The 21,477-nt window shown below is 36.2% G+C and overlaps 1 protein-coding gene across 1 annotated transcript; it reads left to right on the top strand.

The window, feature by feature from the left end:
• The first annotated feature begins 2,677 nt into the window (after positions 1 to 2,677).
• On the top strand, positions 2,678 to 4,068 carry LOC127074449 (mitogen-activated protein kinase kinase kinase 20). The gene has a single exon (XM_051015772.1). The coding sequence runs from the start codon at positions 2,806 to 2,808 to the stop codon at positions 3,826 to 3,828; it is 1,023 nt and encodes a 340-aa protein (XP_050871729.1). The 5' UTR covers positions 2,678 to 2,805; the 3' UTR covers positions 3,829 to 4,068.
• The last annotated feature ends 17,409 nt before the right edge of the window (positions 4,069 to 21,477 follow it).

Raw genomic sequence — 21,477 nt, 5'->3', positions numbered from 1 at the left:
AACTTTTTTCCGATCTCCTCTATAACTTGTATAAAATATACTGAGCCAAAATCTTTAAATGACTAGAACTAGGTCTTTGACTTGTCCATACCTGGTGTAGTGTCTGGATCACAAGCTTCTTGGTTGGGATATTATTTATGATATGCGCAACAACTGAAAGTGCCTAACCTCAGAATCTATGAGGCATATTCTTCTCTTTTTAACATATTTTTTTGGTCATATTAAATATGCTCATATTCTTTATTTTTGCTATGTCATTTTGATCTCGTGTATATGGTGGAATGACTTCATGCTTTATCCTTTATTTCTAACAAAATTGTGCAAATTCCATAGAAATATTCAAGTTTTATCCTTTCTTTCTCACAAAACTGTACAATGATTTCATGCTTTAAATTTCATGAACATTGTAAATGCATAAATTTTTATTTTCAATTAGATAGAGTTACATGAGTCTAGTATACTCATCTATAAAGGTCAAAAAATAATTATTGTCTCTATGCATTTTATTTCAAATAGACCACATACATCATAGTACGCCATTTCCAATTTCTACTTTAATTTCATTGGTAATTCATCTCTAAATGACCTCATAGTTTAATTTGTTGCATATCATTTTTCACAAACCTCATTGGTGGTTTGATCTATGAAAATCCATACATGATTCTCTTTACGTTGATCATATACATGATTTTAAAATTCAAATGATCATATCTCTTGCCCATATCCAATTCGTAGTTGAGCTTGTGGTTGAGGAAAATAACTAATGATAAACTAAATTAATTCCAATCTTAAAGGTCATATTACCTCGAAAATGAGACTTCAAGATCAATCTTACAACTACATTATAAATTGGCAGCTCTCTGTCAACCTGTTTCATGGAGTAGTTTTTCTCAAACAAATAATATAGGTTTATCATATTGCTTATCATGTAAGACACATACAACATATAATTGAATATGAATTAGTTGTCGGCTTTCCTTCCCACAAGTACATTTTCAATCCCTTATGACATTGCTAGAGTGTTACCTACGAACTTAACTGTCCTCGTATAATCATCAAGTTTTTGAAGTCACTACTTGTTCTCGCTCATGTGATTGATGCACACATTATCTAAACAACACATATTATATTTATCTTGATCTAATTCTTTTGCGGCCATTAAAAGTAAACCTTATGAATTATTATTATCTACATGTGCAAGTTGAGTTTCTCCTTTATGATCTTTATCACTATTGTTTGAATAACATTCCCTTGCATAATGACCACGTTTCAGATAGTTGTAACATTACACATCTTTTTAATAATCTTTCTTCTTAGAATTATCGTTCCTTGCACTACCATTCTTGCTTGACTCTACAACATGATTCTTTGCACTCTTGTTGAAGTTTTCAAAACCTTCTTTCTTCCTTTTTCCACTTCTCGTTTCCATTGTAGCTCATAGATTCATCCATTTTCATCTTCTTCTTTATCATGAATTGCAAATCTTTCTCAATGTATTTCTCTTAATTCATTTGCTTTCTCCTAACCTCACAAGCTTCAAGTGAGACTAAAAGATCTCTTATCTTCATTGTAGCAATGCCCTTTGATTCTTCTATTACAAAAACAATGTAACCAAAGCGTAGGGTCAAGAGTCTCTATACCATTTTCAACCTTCATCAACTTAATAATTGTTTCTACATATATTTTAATTTGGTTAGTCACCAACACTACTCTTAAGAGAAATTTAGCTAATGATATTTGTTCATTCATTTTGAGCACTTAATATTTGACATTTTAGTGTTTGTAGTTTGACCTTCTTGAACTTATCACGACCATCATATGCCTTCTTGAGTGTGTTCCACACACCTTTTGTAATTTCTTCTTTAAACATATTCTCAAATATATTTCGACCAACACACGGATGAACTCCATCATTCACGATCTCAAACCATCTTAAAATTGAAAAAATCACATTTATTTACACACAATCGATCATAGTTTTCTCCTCTAAATACCAACAATTTTGTAAGAAACTACTTTTGAGATTGTATTTGAATTTGCCATTGTCAAGTCTTGACATTAATGATACAAATGGTAGTTAATTTTATACTAAAAATAAATAAAGCATATTCCCTTTAATGCTATAAGAATATTCAAACCGCTAAAAAAATTGATAAGATTGACAATGAGTAGGAAGAGTGAATGTTGCTAAGATCACACTCAAAATTTATCTCCCAAACAAACATATTATAAATGCTAAACACACCTTGCATGAATAAAGTATTTTATTTATAAGTGCGTGTGAAAGTTTATTACTACCAAAAATATTTAGTTTGCTAAGTTACGCTGATATGATATGACCACACGGGATGCATAAAACGACACATCTCTTTTGAAGAGGTACGTAAAATACGACATTATTACCCAAATCATACTTGATACGAATCACACCATTTCACCACAAATTTACAATATTTATTTATGAGACACGCCCATTCCATTTCAAATATAGAAGTCACTATCCACCAAGTAGCGTAATATCTCTCACAAAGATCTTTCATAACCCTTTGTCTTATAATCAACCACGTTCCTCCAAATAGGAAACTAAAGGCCTCCTTTCCTATAAAATTTACACGTGCTTTAATTCATTTTATTATTCTTCCTTTTTATTTATTATAAAAATCAAATCAAATCAAATTTATTTAATTTCCCTACACACCGGATTGCTAGGTCATGAAATAACAACTAGATTTGTTTCTTTCACTCCATATATAAAGGAAAGGACTTGTTCTTTCTTCTTCACAAACCGAAAAACCAAAACATAAGATGGATTGGGTACGAGGAGAATCACTTGGTAGAGGAAGTTTTGCAACTGTTCATTTACTCATACCCAAAGTTAACTCAAATTCTACTCTATTTTCTTCTCCGACAGCCGTCAAAACATCCGAGGTTTCAACCTCGTATTCCCTCAAAAACGAGAGACAGGTTCTCGATCGTTTAGGTTCTTGTCAACAAATCATTCGCTGTTTCGGAGATGATTACACCTTTGAGAATGGTCACGAGTATTACAATCTGTTTCTCGAATACGCTTCTGCCGGTACTCTCGCCGATCAAGTTAAATTCCACGGTGGCCGGATTCCTGAACAAAACATCCGCGGTTACACGAAGTCAATCGTGGAGGGTCTTAACCATATTCATAGCAAAGGATTCGTTCATTGTGACATCAAGCTTCAAAACATTCTAGTATTCCACGATGGTGAAATTAAAGTAGCTGATTTCGGTCTTGCGAAAAAATCAGGGGAGGAACAGAGTAGGTTCGAATGCAGGGGGACTCCACTTTTTATGTCGCCGGAATCAGTTAACAGCGGGGAGTATGAGTCGCCGGCGGATATTTGGTCGCTTGGCTGTGCGGTGGTGGAGATGGTAACAGGAAAACCGGCGTGGAAATTGGAGAAAGATTCATCTATGTGGTCGTTGTTGCTTAAAATTGGTGCCGGAGAAGAATCGCCGATGATACCCGAAGATTTATCAAAAGAAGGAAAAGATTTTGTTGAGAAATGTTTTGTTAAAGATCCAAGAAAAAGATGGACGGCTGAGATGCTTTTGAGTCATCCTTTTATCGAAGAAGTGAAGAATGCTAATGAACCATCACCAAGAAATCATTTTGATTTCAATGATTGGGTTTCGAGTGTTAGTCATTCAGCTCCAAGCACGCCGGAATCTGAAGAGTCGCGTCAATGGAATTTTGATTCTTGTTCTTTTTCGCGTGTAGATCGACTCCAGCAGCTTGTGACGGTTGAAGTGCCAGCGTGTTGGTCGGAATCAGATAGTTGGATTAGTGTTAGGTGAAATTGGATGATTTTTTTGACAGAGATGAAAGAAAGTAATTAGAGGAGTAGAAGACGGAAATTAGTAGTTAATTTGATTCTGATTAGATTTATTTGATTATTCAAATTGGAATGTAAATTGGGTAGAGGATTAGATTCTTGATTTCTGTGGAAGAGTTTTAACAGGCGACGGTTTTTGTCCCTTTTGTACAGAGGCTTGATTTTTACAGCACCATAATATATTTTTTGCCTTTTCTTACTAGATTTGATTTGCTTTTTTTCTTAATTTTTATTTATTTTTTCTTACACCTAAATTATGTATCATACTAGTTTGTTTAGGATTTTTAGAAAATTATTGTTTAATTTTTTTTTTAATTTTATAAAAAATTTGAAACTAACTAATTTTTGTTGGCGAATACTTAGGTGGTTAGATATTTACTCGTCATCCATTTATGGAATTTCATGTTATTTTTTAAAAATAATTTATTTTAAATTAAATTAAAAATTTTATTATATTTTTTCTAAAAATACTGGTACCCAATTAAAATTAATGGGTATCTAAGAGTTTATCATTCTATTTGTCTCACATGATGAAAAGATCTTTAAATTTAAAGCTATTAACTTTAATTCTTTATTTAAAAATAAATAAATTTTAGAATAGCTGCGTAGAATAACTTTTAACTTTTAAGGTTAAGAATATTTTTTAATTTATAAAATAACAAACTATTAAAATGATAAACGTTATTTATTGTTTTTAAGAAACATATTTGTTTTAAAATAAAATCTCTATCAGATACACACTAAATTACAATTTTAAAATTTTGATTTTTTATATCAAAAATTAAAATTGAAGGTTTAAATAGGTTCAATTAGTTACAAGTCAATAATCATTGTTACAATCACCTTTGACCACAATTTTGATCATTTTCACCAAACCACCGACAACCACTACTTCAATTATTGTCAACAACGACTCAATCAACATTGATCTCCATTTCATCCATTTTGTTAGAAGGTATAATTTATTTATTTTATAGAAAGTTAATATTTGACAGTGTCGAAGTAATATGAGTCAGTTGTATTCGACTCTGTCGAATGCATCACATATCTGCCGTGTTAAAGCCAAAATATAATTTTGTATGTTTTGGGCTTGAGACTTGGTTATATATATATATATATATATATATATATATATATATATATATATATATATATATATATATATATATATATATATATATATATATATATTTGTAGTTTTTCAAACAACTTTATTATGTAATCACTTCAATTTTTACTCAATAATATTTTTCTCCTTTCTCTTTTCTTCTTCTTGAAACCCTAATTGTTCAATCAGTTCTAACAAATTGATATCAACGAGCCCGATTGTGATTCAGAGTGAATCTGTAATGGCAAACAGAAACACAACATCAACGTAAGTTCTAGCAAATCTATCAGTTTTCAAATGGAAGAACTATGAGAGATGTGTTGTGCAGATGAATGTCATATTCAGATTTCAAGATGTGGTTGAAATCGTGAACGACGAAGTACCTGCATTGGAAGAGAATGTGGACGATGTTCAACAAGCTGCGCACAAGAAATGAAAAAGAAAGATGGAAAAACTTTATTCTTGATCCATCAATGCATAGATCCTAACGTGTTTGAGAAGATTATTGAAGAAGAAACAAGAATCAAAATGTTGAAGATGGTGAAGTTGCAAATCTTAAAGAATTTCTACAGCAAAGATGAAAAGTTGAAGATGGTGAAGTTGCAAATGTTGAGAAAGTAATTTGAGATGACTCAAATGAAAGAAGATGAGCCAGTTTCAGGATTCTTTATGTGTATAGTATGACTAACAAACCAGATAAAGGTGAATGGTGTATCAATCACATTAAGTAAAATTAAGTATACAAATCTAGGAAAGGTTACATTGCTAGATGTTATGAGTGATGTGATACTTCCAAAAGCACTTCTTGATTTGGGATCAGCGCAATATTATATCTTTAGATGTAGTAAAAGATAGGTCAGCAATGCAATTAAAGCTAACTAATATTATGTTTTCGTTCACGGATGGATCTTGTAGAAGATTATATGGAGAACTTTAAGATGTCCATATTCAAGCAGGAAAAATCATCTTCAAACAAGATCTTCTTGTCATAGGTGTGGATCTATGTGCTTGAAGGTATGAAGCTGATGATCATGATGCTGATAATCTTCTTGATGTTTTGATGACAACAACGCTGATGAATTTTGAAGTTGATGGTGATATCTTTCCAAATCTTTGATGATTATGATTAACTTGAGTATATCTCAAGCCTCATAAAGTAGAATATCTTAGGTTCTAGTAAAGTGCTTGTTTAATCCATATATCTAGCAAAGGAACTTGAAAGCTTAAGAGTTGTGAAAGAGAGAAAATGTGAAAACTCGTCTGCTCGTGTCTTTGTGAGTGACCAGAGTATTGTGAAAGTAAGAGAATAACTCATAAGATACTAAGCTTACTCTTAAAAACACTTTAAATACTTTTAAAGCCTCTATTTACTTAGCAAAATCATATAAAATGTTTTGAAGATCTAACTAGTTGATTAGGGGACTGTCTGCTTAATTAGGAGAATTTTTCAAATTATCCAATCAATCATATTTTATGCCTAATCAACTAGATGATGCATAATAGAGTCTATAATCGAATATGATAGTCTCTTAGTGATTGGTAACAGATCTATATTTAAACCTTCCATTTTGGGTCACTATAATCGATTATTTGATACATCTAATCGATTCGGCCATTAATTCCGACCATGGATTCTTTCCATTTTGAGTAAAAAAAAATTATATATAAATGAGACTTCTGCTTACTTCATTACACACCATAATTTAGAGCTTTCATAATTCTTTACAATTTATGTCTCTCTACTTTCTCTTTAAATATTTTTGTAACCTCCCAATTTTTGATCTAAGACATTACTTTAAAATTCCTATATAGTTTTAAACATGTAAATATTTTATTTATTGAAAGCTTTAAAAATTATAATATTCATTTTGAATAAAAATTTCCAATGCCATTTTTTAGCGGAGTAAAAACTCATTCCATATTTCTAGTTTGCATCCAATTTAAATAAATAACTAAATTTAAATATTTGATTTAACTTTAAATTAATTTATAAATAAAAAAAATCGGTTTTCATTCACGCGGCCACGTATAACATCACATCAAACACGCTTCATATCTTCAAATTCATTATACATAAAATGTTGGTTGTAAGGGGTCAATCTTCCAATATCCATATCAAATCAAACAAAACATGCAACACAGTGTTATAAAATAAATCATACAAAACATAAGAGATTAAAGGAAATACAATTTACAAAATTATTATTTTACAAATATCTTTATGTATGAATATGCATGCTCATAAATCTAACTGACCCGAATATAAAACTGTCACACAAACAACTTTCACACAAAATACACCCAGACCAATGGGAGAAAAATACCCGCCATATAGGTAACACACCATGTAACACCCCGATAAAATAAGATAATTATTTAATTTAAGTTAATATTATATTTATTAATTTAATTAAATAATTTAGAATATTATTGGATTTTATTATTGGAATATATAAGTTGGAATAAGAAAAAGAGTTTCATTTGGTAAAGAGGGTTTTCACGTGAAAACAGAGAAGCGGCAGAGAAGTGGAGAAAGGGCAAAGAGGAAGAGCAAGAGAACGAAGGTTGGAGAAGAGAAAAGCTTGAAGCTAAAGGATTGCCGGATTAACTCAGGTAAGGGGGGTTTATCGTCGTTTAATGGGTATTATGGGTTAACATGTAATGGGTAGTGATAAGCCGTTGATTTGACCCTAATTGGATTATGAATGTTGAAAAATTGTGATGAATAGATGATGTGAAAACTGTAATTGAATCTGTATTTGGGTTAGTTGTGATTTTCCGAACGTATAGCTTTTTACGGAGTCGGAATCGGAGGTCCGAAAGTCCTCCAACGGTGGAAAATGCGGAGAATTCTGCGTCCGTTTCGCTGTTAGCGCAGGGACAGCTTTCTGTCTTGCGTTAACCGGTTAACCCAGGGCGTTAACCGGTTAACACTGTTTTGAATTATGGAAAAAATTGTTGTCTGTCTTGCGTTAACCGGTTAACCCAGGGCGTTAGCCGGTTAACACTGTTGAGTTTTGCCAGAAAGCGTGTTCTGTCCTGCGTTAACCGGTTAACCCAGGGCGTTAACCGGTTAACACTGTTGAGTTTTGCCAGAAAGCGTGTTCTGTCCTGCGTTAACCGGTTAACCCAGGGCGTTAACCGGTTAACACTGTTGAAAAGTGGGAAAATTGGTATTTAAATGTTGTGTACATATTTGATGGTTGGCCTATATCGGTGTGTGATATAGTAGGGATCATTTCCCGTTGTTTTGAGTAGTATAGGTATTAGTAGAGGGTGCTAATACTGTGATTGACTTATTTGGCATGACATGATATGATTATGTGATAAATATGCTGATGATGTGTGAAAATATGCATAATGTTGTGAATGTATATATTATGTATGTAATTGTGGATGGACTGTTTTATGGCTTAGAGTGTGAGCATATGTCCATTGTGGATCGTTGTTGATGGTTGTATGCTAGGTGATTTAGCATGCATAGTGTGGCCTTTATGGTGGTAGCTAATTCCCATGGTGAGGAATTAGTGAGTTAGTCATTGTGGACTGTTGTTGATGTTTGCATGCTAGGTGATTTAGCGTGCATAGCATAGCCCTTGGGGTGGTAGCTAATTCCCATGGTGAGGAATTAGTGAGTGAGTCACTAGGTCTCAAATGAGTGGGACTAGTGAGCTTGGTAGCCGTACCTGGATTTGGTCGGTGAGGTTGAACTATGTGTTCACGAATAGTCGGTACCGCATGCATGGAGTCTCATTGCATAATGTATGTATGGCGTATAATATGAATGGATGTGTTCCAATATTATACGTGTGTTTTGTGGTTGTGTTGAGTATGAGTATGAGTATGAGTATGATTATGAGTTTATGTTGCCGTTGCTGAATGTGTGATATGATTAGGGTGATGAAATGTGTTAATTTACTTAACATTACATGATATTTTATAATGCTTATTATATCGATTGAGGAACTCACCCTTACAACTATTTTTCAGGTAACGAGCAGTGATTGAGTAGGAGTTAGTACTTGGAGTCTAGTGTAGTTCCTTAGTGGGTCATGCTCTGGTAGATGTAACATCGGGAAGGGATGTTTTAATTGTTTTATTGTTGGTTGTTGAACCAGTTTACATGTAATGTGTTACATGTTTTGCATGATTGATTTGATTTCTATCCGCTGCGAATTATGCAATGTTTATTTTGATTAAATAAAGAGCATGACAGTTATTTTGGTGAATGGTGTGAAGTGATTGTGTGACACCCTTAATTGCATATCTACTCTGATATATATTTGTTGTTTTAATTAAATATTTGGGGTATTTTAGAAGGGTGTTACATTAGTGGTATCAGAGCATAGTCGGTCGAGTCGAGTCGTAATTATTCTGTTTCCCCTGTACGTGATAGGTGTTGTGTAACCCTATCAGTACTTATTGTTTTATCTTGTTGGGTTCTCAGAATAGAGATGGCTGGAAGAGGTAGAGACGATGCTGCGATTGCTGAGGCTCTGGGTATGCTAGTTGGAGTACTTGGAGGGAATCCGAATGTTGTGGGAATGGGAGCTGCTCGTCAACTGAGTGAGTTCCAGAAGAACAATCCTCCAATGTTCAAGGGAGCATACGATCCAGATGGTGCTCAGAAGTGGTTGAAGGAAATCGAGAGGATCTTCCGAGTGACTGAGTGTGCCGATAACCAGAAGGTCAGGTTCGGTACGCATATGCTGTCAGAGGAAGCAGATGATTGGTGGGTTGCTACCCGCTCTGAGTTGGAAGCTGCTGGGGATGCTGAGATCACTTGGGCTGTGTTCAGAGAGAGATTCCTGAGGAAGTACTTTCCAGAAGATGTCAGAGGAAAGAAAGAGATAGAGTTCTTAGAATTGAAGCAGGGTAACAGGTCTGTTACTGAGTATGCTGCTAAGTTCACAGAGCTGTCGAAATATTACACTCCCTATGATGAGGCTACTGGGGAATTTTCGAAATGTGTGAAGTTTGAGAACGGGTTACGTCCCGAGATCAAGCAGGCTATTGGGTATCAGCGGATCAGAGTGTTCTCTGACTTGGTTGACTGTTGCAGGATTTTCGAACAGGATACCAAGGCCAGAGCGGAGAGCTATCAGCAGAGGGTTGATAGGAAAGGCAAGAATCAGAATGATCGTGGAAAACCGTATGCAGCTGGCAAAGGTTTCCAGAGGCAGAGTGGAATGAAGAGGCCTAGTGGGGGAGACTCCAGTGCCCCTGCTAAGTGTTTCAGATGTGGTCAGGCTGGACATCGTTTCCATGAGTGTACCAGTGCTGAGAAGAAGTGTTTTAAGTGTGGAAAAGGTGGTCACTTGGCTGCAGAGTGCCGGTTGAAGACTGTGACTTGTTTCAACTGTGGAGAGGTGGGTCATATCAGTCCACAGTGTCCTAAGCCGAAGAGAGAGAACCAGTCGGGAGGCAAGGTCTTTGCTTTATCGGGTTCTGAGACTTCTGCAGATGATCGTTTGATCCGAGGTACGTGTTATATTAATGGCTTTCCTCTTGTAGCTATTATTGACACCGGTGCGACTCATTCCTTTATATCTTTGGATTGTGCTGTGAAACTTAAATTAGAGATATCTGAGATGCATGGAAGTATGGTGATTGATACTCCTGCGAAGGGTTCAGTGACTACTACTTCAGTTTGTTTGAATTGTCCTTTGAGTATTTTTGGTAGAGACTTTGGGATGGACCTTGTGTGTCTTCCACTAGTGCAGATTGGTGTTATCCTGGGTATGAACTGGTTGGTGTTTAACCGAGTTTATATCAACTGTTTTGATAAGACTGTGATCTTTCCTGAGATTGAGGAAGGAAAGAGTTTGTTTCTATCAGCAAGGCAGGTGAATGAGGCAGTAGCAGATGGGGCAGAGTTGTTTATGCTGTTAGCGACTTTGGAGGCTAAAGATAAACTGGTGATTTGCGATCTAGCCGTGGTGTGTGATTTTCCTGATGTGTTTCCTGAAGAAGTGAATGAATTACCGCCAGAGCGTGAAGTTGAGTTCTCGATTGATTTGGTACCTGGTACTAGGCCGATATCGATGGCTCCGTACCGTATGTCTGCTGTTGAGTTAACTGAATTGAAGAGTCAGCTGGAAGATCTGTTGGATAAGAAATTTATTCGTCCGAGTGTGTCACCGTGGGGTGCACCAGTGTTATTGGTTAAGAAGAAAGAAGGTACTATGAGGTTGTGTGTGGACTACAGGCAACTGAATAAAGTGACGATCAAGAATCGGTATCCTTTGCCGAGGATTGATGATTTGATGGATCAGTTGGTTGGTGCGAGTGTGTTCAGCAAAATAGATTTGAGATCGGGGTATCATCAGATACGTGTGAAAACTGAGGATATTTAGAAGACTGCTTTCAGAACAAGGTATGGACACTATGAGTATTTTGTAATGCCTTTTGGTGTGACTAATGCGCCTGGAGTATTTATGGAGTATATGAATAGGATTTTCCATCCGTACCTAGACAAGTTTGTTGTGGTATTTATTGACGATATTTTGGTGTATTCGAAATCTGAAGAAGAGCATGCTGAACATTTGAGAGTGGTTTTAGGAGTTCTACGAGAAAAGAAGTTATTTGCTAAACTCTCTAAGTGTGAATTTTGGTTAGAAGAAGTTAGTTTTCTTGGTCATGTGATTTCAAGAGGTGGTGTTGTTGTTGATCCTTCTAAGATAGAAGCGGTATCTAAGTGGGAAGCTCCTAAGTCTGTTGCTGAGATTCGAAGTTTCCTTGGTTTGGCAGGTTATTATAGGAAATTCATTGAGGGATTTTTTAAGTTGGCGTTACCGTTGACGATGTTGACTAGAAAGGGGCAAGCGTTTGTTTGGGACTCAAAATGTGAAGAAGGTTTCCAAGAGTTAAAGAGAAGGTTAACTACTGCTCCTATTCTGATATTACCAAGGCCGTCAGAACCATTTGAGGTTTACTGTGATGCTTCATTGTTAGGTTTGGGTGGTGTGTTGATGCAGAATAAGCAGGTTGTAGCTTATGCTTCGAGACAACTGAAGGTTCATGAGAGGAACTATCCGACACACGATTTAGAGTTGGCAGCTGTGGTGTTTGTTCTGAAGTTATGGAGGCATTACTTGTACGGGTCAAGATTTGAGGTTTTCAGTGACCATAAAAGTTTAAAGTATTTGTTTGATCAGAAAGAGTTGAATATGAGACAGAGGAGATGGTTAGAGTTTCTGAAGGATTATGACTTTGGTTTGAATTACCATCCGGGTAAAGCAAACGTAGTGGCTGATGCATTGAGTCGGAAATCATTGCATATGTCTATGTTAATGGTTAAGGAATTGGATTTAATTGAGCAGTTTAGAGACTTGAGTTTGGTGTGTGAGAGTACTCACAATAGTGTTAAATTGGGAATGTTGAAGTTAACGAGTGGTATTCTGGATGAGATTAGAGAGAGTCAGAAATCCGATGTGCTTTTGGTTGATAAGTTGACTCTAGTGAATCAAGGTCAAGGTGGTGAATTCAGAGTTGATGAGAATGGTGTTTTGAAATTTGGTAATCGGGTGTGTATTCCGAATGTTACCGAACTTAAGAAGAGTATTCTTGAGGAAGGACATCGTAGTGGCCTGAGTATTCATCCTGGAGCTAAGAAGATGTATCATGATTTGAAAAAGTTATTTTGGTGGCCGGGAATGAAAAGAGAAATTGCGAGTTTTGTTTATTCTTGTTTGACTTGTCAGAAGTCAAAGATTGAGCATCAGAAGCCGTCTGGGCTAATGCAACCGTTGGCTATTCCAGAGTGGAAGTGGGATAGTATCAGTATGGATTTTGTTTCGGGTTTACCGAGGACGATTAAGAATTTTGAAGCTATTTGGGTGATTGTTGACAGATTGACAAAATCGGCTCATTTCATTCCGATCAGAATGGATTATCCGTTAGAGAGATTTGCTGAATTGTATATTGAGAAAATTGTAAGTTTGCATGGTATTCCGTCGAGTATTGTTTCGGACAGAGATCCTAGATTTACATCGAAGTTCTGGGAAGGTTTGCAGAGGGCTATGGGAACTAAGCTGAGATTGAGTTCTGCATATCATCCGCAGACTGATGGTCAGACTGAGAGGACGATTCAGTCACTAGAGGATCTTTTGAGGGCTTGTGTTTTGGAAAAGGGAGGTGCTTGGGATTGTTATTTACCTTTGATTGAGTTTACCTACAACAATAGTTTTCATTCGAGCATTGGTATGGCACCGTTTGAAGCTTTGTATGGTAGGAGATGTCGGACACCTTTATGTTGGTATGAGTCCGGTGAGAGTGCTGTGGTTGGACCGGAGATTGTTCAACAAACTACGGAAAAGATTAAGATGATTCAGGAGAAGATGAGAATTGCTCAGAGTCGTCAGAAGAGTTATCACGACAAGAGGAGGAAGTCACTTGAGTTTCAAGAGGGAGATCATGTGTTTCTTCGCGTTACTCCGATAACTGGGGTTGGTCGAGCTTTGAAGTCGAAGAAGTTGACACCTCGATTTATTGGTCCTTATTAGATTTTGGAGAGGATAGGGGAGGTAGCCTATCGTATCGCTTTACCGCCGTCACTTGCGAATTTGCATGAGGTTTTTCATGTGTCTCAGTTGAGGAGGTACATTCCTGATCCGTCGCATGTGGTCCAAGTAGATGATGTACAGGTGAGAGATAACCTGACTGTTAAAACATCACCTATGAGGATCGAGGATCGAGAATTGAAGCAGTTGCGGGGTAAAGAGATTGTTTTGGTAAAGGTAGCTTGGGGAGGACCAGCAGGTGGCAATGTGACTTGGGAACTTGAGAGTCAGATGAAGGAGTCTTATCCCGAGTTATTCGCTTGAGGTATGTTTTCGAGGACGAAAACTCTTTTAGTGGGGGAGAGTTGTAACACCCCGATAAAATAAGATAATTATTTAATTTAAGTTAATATTATATTTATTAATTTAATTAAATAATTTAGAATATTATTGGATTTTATTATTGGAATATATAAGTTGGAATAAGAAAAAGAGTTTCATTTGGTAAAGAGGGTTTTCACGTGAAAACAGAGAAGCGGCAGAGAAGTGGAGAAAGGGCAAAGAGGAAGAGCAAGAGAACGAAGGTTGGAGAAGAGAAAAGCTTGAAGCTAAAGGATTGCCGGATTAACTCAGGTAAGGGGGGTTTATCGTCGTTTAATGGGTATTATGGGTTAACATGTAATGGGTAGTGATAAGCCGTTGATTTGACCCTAATTGGATTATGAATGTTGAAAAATTATGATGAATAGATGATGTGAAAACTGTAATTGAATCTGTATTTGGGTTAGTTGTGATTTTCCGAACGTATAGCTTTTTACGGAGTCGGAATCGGAGGTCCGAAAGTCCTCCAACGGTGGAAAATGCGGAGAATTCTGCGTCCGTTTCGCTGTTAGCGCAGGGACAGCTTTCTGTCTTGCGTTAACCGGTTAACCCAGGGCGTTAACCGGTTAACACTGTTTTGAATTATGGAAAAAATTGCTGTCTGTCTTGCGTTAACCGGTTAACCCAGGGCGTTAACCGGTTAACACTGTTGAGTTTTGCCAGAAAGCGTGTTCTGTCCTGCGTTAACCGGTTAACCCAGGGCGTTAACCGGTTAACACTGTTGAGTTTTGCCAGAAAGCGTGTTCTGTCCTGCGTTAACCGGTTAACCCAGGGCGTTAACCGGTTAACACTGTTGAAAAGTGGGAAAATTGGTATTTAAATGTTGTGTACATATTTGATGGTTGGCCTATATCGGTGTGTGATATAGTAGGGATCATTTCCCGTTGTTTTGAGTAGTATAGGTATTAGTAGAGGGTGCTAATACTGTGATTGACTTATTTGGCATGACATGATATAATTATGTGATAAATATGCTGATGATGTGTGAAAATATGCATAATGTTGTGAATGTATATATTATGTATGTAATTGTGGATGGACTGTTTTATGGCTTAGAGTGTGAGCATATGTCCATTGTGGATCGTTGTTGATGGTTGTATGCTAGGTGATTTAGCATGCATAGTGTGGCCTTTATGGTGGTAGCTAATTCCCATGGTGAGGAATTAGTGAGTTAGTCATTGTGGACTGTTGTTGATGTTTGCATGCTAGGTGATTTAGCGTGCATAGCATAGCCCTTGGGGTGGTAGCTAATTCCCATGGTGAGGAATTAGTGAGTGAGTCACTAGGTCTCAAATGAGTGGGACTAGTGAGCTTGGTAGCCGTACCTGGATTTGGTCGGTGAGGTTGAACTATGTGTTCACGAATAGTCGGTACCGCATGCATGGAGTCTCATTGCATAATGTATGTATGGCGTATAATATGAATGGATGTGTTCCAATATTATACGTGTGTTTTGTGGTTGTGTTGAGTATGAGTATGAGTATGAGTATGATTATGAGTTTATGTTGCCGTTGCTGAATGTGTGATATGATTAGGGTGATGAAATGTGTTAATTTACTTAACATTACATGATATTTTATAATGCTTATTATATCGATTGAGGAACTCACCCTTACAACTATTTTTCAGGTAACGAGCAGTGATTGAGTAGGAGTTAGTACTTGGAGTCTAGTGTAGTTCCTTAGTGGGTCATGCTCTGGTAGATGTAACATCGGGAAGGGATGTTTTAATTGTTTTATTGTTGGTTGTTGAACCAGTTTACATGTAATGTGTTACATGTTTTGCATGATTGATTTGATTTCTATCCGCTGCGAATTATGCAATGTTTATTTTGATTAAATAAAGAGCATGACAGTTATTTTGGTGAATGGTGTGAAGTGATTGTGTGACACCCTTAATTGCATATCTACTCTGATATATATTTGTTGTTTTAATTAAATATTTGGGGTATTTTCGAAGGGTGTTACACACCACACAAGCAAACAGTCCCACAAACAACCCATCACACAGGTAAAAGATGCATATGCCATGAAATACCATGATATACCTTCCACAAACTCTTATTAAAGTATATTATTTTAATTTTATTTCACAAAATAAAACATCTCCAAACATAATCGATTTCAATATTTTTAATAAACTTTTAACCAAAATAATTCTTTTGATTCACACCATGAGCACAAATATTAATAAATAAAAAACACAAATAAAACAAAGTTTAATCCACATCACATCTTGATACCCAAAAATATAATATATAAAACTAGCATTTATATTTTTAACAAGGATTGAAATTTATTGAAGACAACTATACTTTAATTCTCTTTTCTCTTTAGAATAATTATGCATTATATCATTTTATTCTATAATTTCTAACTATCCGTCTCTTATAATCAGTGTGAGGAAGTCTCCTTAGCTTAGACGTTTTTCTTCCCAACCTCATTTAAAGATAACCACGATCTAGATCATATCTTTATCATGCTTTCACATATTAATTCGAGACCACGTGCATAATTTTCTTTCTCTTGACTCCTCATCTTCCAATAGTTTTGTTTTCGATAATTTATGAATAAAGATTAAAAATAATATATTAAAATACACTAAAAATGCCAATTTTGAAACTAAGTAATAGAAACTTACCCAGAGTAGAAATTAAACTTGAGGAGAATATCAATTATGTTCACCTAGTCGTTTTGGTGTTGGTTTGGTCAAATCGAAGTTACAATGATAAAGATGATAATAAAACAACGATAGTAATCGAACTGAGAAAACGATATTTTAAATGAGGTAAAAGAATATTGAAAAATGAAATGAATATAGAAATTTAAATAATTAGGTAATAGAAATAACATACTTATATTTTAGATGAAATAAAGAAGGTTTCTTTTGACAACTAATTTGATTCCGAAACCAAATTTTTGTTTTTCTACACACTTGTTGCGGTTGTTGGACTCTTGAGTTTCATAGCAAGACAATGTAGCGCTACATTTTGTCTTGTTTAATCCACAGGGTCTACCTTCTAACAAGACAAAATGTATGTAAATGTATAAAAACTAGTCAAAAAAGGGGGTTTCGAGTTGCAATGCGAAAAGTAAATAAGAGTATAAACAGAATTACGAAAGCGGTAAGGTCGTGTTTAGAATTCCCTATTTCTTTATTGTTGATGTTTGATGCTTTGTATGAATGATCTTATCACTATAACTTCACAACGAATTAACAAAGTTGTTATAACCGATCCCTCACGAAGTAACTCACTAATTACTACTCGAAACTTCCTATCCCTAGTCCGGCAACGTAAGCAGAATTAGGCGATGCACAAAACATTAATTCCCTATGCCACTATTCGGGGTCTCCTATTCCTATTCAACCAGCATAAGTACAACAACTGCCCTAGGTCCAACATATAGACTAAGGGTCAGTATTCCCTATGTGCCTAAAATCAATTTAAAATAGTATCTCACATAAAAAGCATTAAGAAAAATAAATAATTGAATGACATTATAAATAAAAAGGTTCATACAAAGTCAAATCCACATATTACCCAACAATATTGAAATAAGTTAATCATAACACAACCTAACCTAGAGGAGTTTAGCTACTCATATTTCAAATTACAATACCATAATCGATAGATGAAAATAACATATGAATTCCCTTGAAGTAATGGTCTTCAATGGTTTCCAATGCCCTAAAAATCACCCTTTATCCTCTCAAAACCGTGTTTTACTCTCCAATTTTTGTAACCCTTATCAAAGTAAAAAAAAAACCTTAAAAAAAGTTCATAATGGATCACGTGCATGATGACTCTCATCCTGCATGCGATGCAGCTTTTATGGCTCTACCGCGCCTGCAATGCTTCACGATGGTACATGTGATTTTTCTCGAAGCTGCACTCTTTTGCTCCCCTTTTCACCCAAATTTTCACTATGTCCACAATCTTCACACTTAGCTATTTTTCCTCATTCTTTGGTCTTTCTTCTTCATTTTAGCTCATCTTTCACTTGTTTTGATCCGATTCTTCGACTAAATTCATGTAATCACAGACTGTCATCACAACCTCAAACTTGAATCATTGCTTGTCCTCAATTAACTCGCCTACAACTACACATTTCAATAGAAAACAAGTCGCACGATAACAATCAAACATCACCAAATTAATTTTTTTCTTTTACCTGGCCCTCGTCCTAGCTTCCAACTTCTAATCGAAAAATTCAAAAAACGTCCTCAAACATTGACGAGTACTGAACATGTATCTCAACTCACTTTGACTCACTTAATTGATAGAGTTATCTCTCAATCAACGTGAAAAGTCAATTATGCTTAGCTTGATTATGTTCTAATATAGTTCATCACATAAATCACAACACACACATTAGAGGTCTTTTCAGGTTGTAACTTGGTTTATGTTTGGGTAGGATATTTTTAGGAAAGTAGGTTTAAACCTTTGGAGTTAGGTACCTAGTTCTCCTTCTATCATCATGCCTTTTTGTTCCTTTTTGACGGTACTAGAGATCTTTGGTCCTTTTTATACTTTCAATCTCTTTCTTTTCTCCTTTCTTTTGAAGTGTCTTTTTCCACTTCTTTTTTCTCATAAGTTTTGAAATTTTGGCCAATTTTCTCTAGTACCCCAACCCCAAACTTAAAACTTTGCTCACTTCTAATTGCAACCCCAAACTTAATATTTTTCATACACTTTAGGAACTATACTTCTATCTAACTCCAAAGAGAGGGTGGAAATACAAGATCTTTCAAGTCGTATGGCTAAGAATTTTAGGATACGTCACCGAAAGAAAGGATAAAGCTTGAAGTGGTTAGTGTAACACCCCGATTAAAATAAGAGAATTATTTAATTGAGTTAATATTATTTTATTAATTTAATTAAATAAAGTTGAATTATTGGATTATTTTTATTATTATTATAGATGTTATTTATTTAATAATAATTAAATAAATAAAATAAATGGAATATGAAGAGTGGAAGGGTAAAAGGGGAAATTGGATAAAAGAGGCCAAAGTGAGGACTCAGGTTGTTTCACGTGTTTTGCCTCAGAGTCAAAGAAAGGGAGAAACGCTGAAGAGAAAGAGAAGGAAGAGGAAAAGGCCAAAGATTGCTCAGAGCTTCCTTCAATCCAAAGAGGTAAGGGGTCTGAACCTTATTAAACAATAATATGCTGAAAATGGTGAAATATTGTATGAATGAAATTGGGATTTTAGTCGAAGGAATTCGTAGAAATTATATGCAATGATGTTAGGATTGTGAAATCGAATAGGAGACTAATTGTACTAGATGAAATGAGTGATTTTGTGCGAAATTTGGACTGTGGAAGGATGAATTTGGATAGATCTCGTAGCAGATGGAGCCATTGCAGATCTGGAAATCTGGTCTCTGGTCATACGCGTATGGCACTAGGCAATACGCGTATGAGATGGCTTGGTATGCGTATGGCACTAGGCAATACGCGTATGGATGAGGAAGATGATGTTTTGAACGTGAAATGGTCTCTGGTGGTACGCGTATTGGGGAAGTGATACGCGTAGCATACGCATATGGGAATGGCCAATACGCGTATGGATTTGGTCAGGCGTGGGCAATACGCGTATGAGCATAGGCAATACGCGTATGGGCAGACTTGTGGTCTTTCCTGGGCTGTTGTTGTGCAGTTTTGGTTGTTTAGGCTGAGCGAAGTAACTTAGCTGATGCATGGTATATGAGGGATTATTTCCCGTTGCTTTGAGTGGTATAGATATTAGTAGAGTGTGATAATACTGTGTCTGATTATGTGGCATGATGTGATATGCTTTTATGATAGAATGTGTTAATGATGATGATAACATGACTATATGATGTTGTTGTTGCTATGTTGATTATGATGCATGCTGGGTGTGCATGCATTCATGAAAGGCCGATGCCTAGTGATGAACGGACTGAGTTCCAATGATGTTGTTGACTCCGGGCTTGTTGAGAGGCTTGGTTCCTTACGGGGAACTCGGATTCTATGGTGATGAATCTGGGAGTGGTGATCCTATAGTTGGTCACAAAATGGGTATACCGAGTCGTGTTGAGTCATGCATGGGTGTGTGCATTGCATTTGATATGTTGTTTTGCTGATGTTCATGAGTATGTTAATTATGATGATTATGATGAGCTGTGTTGGCATATGTGAAATATATTTATGTTTATATTTCTGTCGTTATATTATTATTTAATAATGTAATTCTCACCCCTTCTGCATGTGTTTATGTTCATCTATGATGAGCAATGTGCAGATAAAGAGGAGTAGCTATTGTTGATGTTTGAGGAATAAGTGTAGAGTTATTCTACGGAGTCGAGTCAAATGCTCTGGTCATGTGACACCGGGGTTATGGGATTCGATAGATAATTAGTTATTATTTAAGTTGTTTATGATGACTAATATGTTGAGATATTTTGTGAGATAATGTTGAAACATTTTTATGAATTATTATATGATGAATGATAATATTTGTGTGGTTGTCCGCTGCGAAGTTTTAATAAAATAAATAATATGTTTTATGTTGTGATGCGATAAGTGTTATGTTGTAAGAAATGTAAACTCTTCTACATGTTGTACTCTGATAATTTATTTAAATGTGTCGTTTGGGTAGAAGGGTGTTACATTAGTGGTATCAGAGCATGGTCAGTCCAGTCGAGTCATAATGTGATGTTTTCCCTGTTGGTCGATTAGTGTAAATGACACTGTCGATATTTAACGGTTGTGGTGGTGTTGTGCAGAGTATGGCTGGAGAAAACGACCGTGTGATTGCTGAGGCTTTGGCTGCTATGGCGCAGGCTATGCAGGCGCAGCAGAATCCGCCGGTCGACGAGTTTAAGAATTTGGGAAGGTTTCTGAAGAATAGCCCTCCTACATTCAAAGGGCGCTATGATCCAGATGGTGCTCAGATTTGGCTGAAGGAAATTGAGAAGATTTTCCGGGTGATGACGTGTACTGAAGCACAGAAGGTGCAGTTTGGTACGCATATGTTATCTGAAGAGGCTGAAAACTGGTGGGATAACACTCGCCAGAGAATTGCAGTACCAGGTGCTGAGATGACTTGGGAAAGGTTCAAGACGGCCTTTCTGGAGAAATATTTTCCTGCTGATGTGCGATGTAAGAAGGAGATGGAATTTCTAGGACTGAAGCAGGGTAACATGTCTGTTGCTGATTACGCTTCGAAGTTTGAGGAGCTGGTACAGTATTGTCCTCATTATAATAATGCTGATGCTGAGGAATCCAAGTGTGTCAAGTTTGAGAACGGGTTGCGTCCCGAAATCAAACAAGGCATTGGTTACCAGGAGATTCGTAGGTTTCCTACACTGGTTAATAAGTGCAGGATATTTGATGAAGATAGCAAGGCTAGGACTGCTCATTACAAGAGTCTTAGTGAGAAGAAGAATAAGGATCGTGGTAGTCCTTATGCATCTCCAAATGGTAAAGGTAAGCAGAAAGTGGCAGATGAGAAGAAGCCAAGTGGGGGAGGATCTCCCATAGATGGTAAATGTTTCAAGTGTGGCGAGCCAGGCCACCGCGCTGATAGCTGTACCAAGAAAGTGCTGAGATGTTTCCGATGCGGTCAGGCTGGACATAGAGTTACTGAATGTAAG

Source organism: Lathyrus oleraceus, chromosome 4 (assembly GCF_024323335.1).
Source record: "Lathyrus oleraceus cultivar Zhongwan6 chromosome 4, CAAS_Psat_ZW6_1.0, whole genome shotgun sequence".
NCBI lineage: Eukaryota > Viridiplantae > Streptophyta > Magnoliopsida > Fabales > Fabaceae > Lathyrus > Lathyrus oleraceus.
This window is presented reverse-complemented; position numbering and strand designations above follow the sequence as displayed.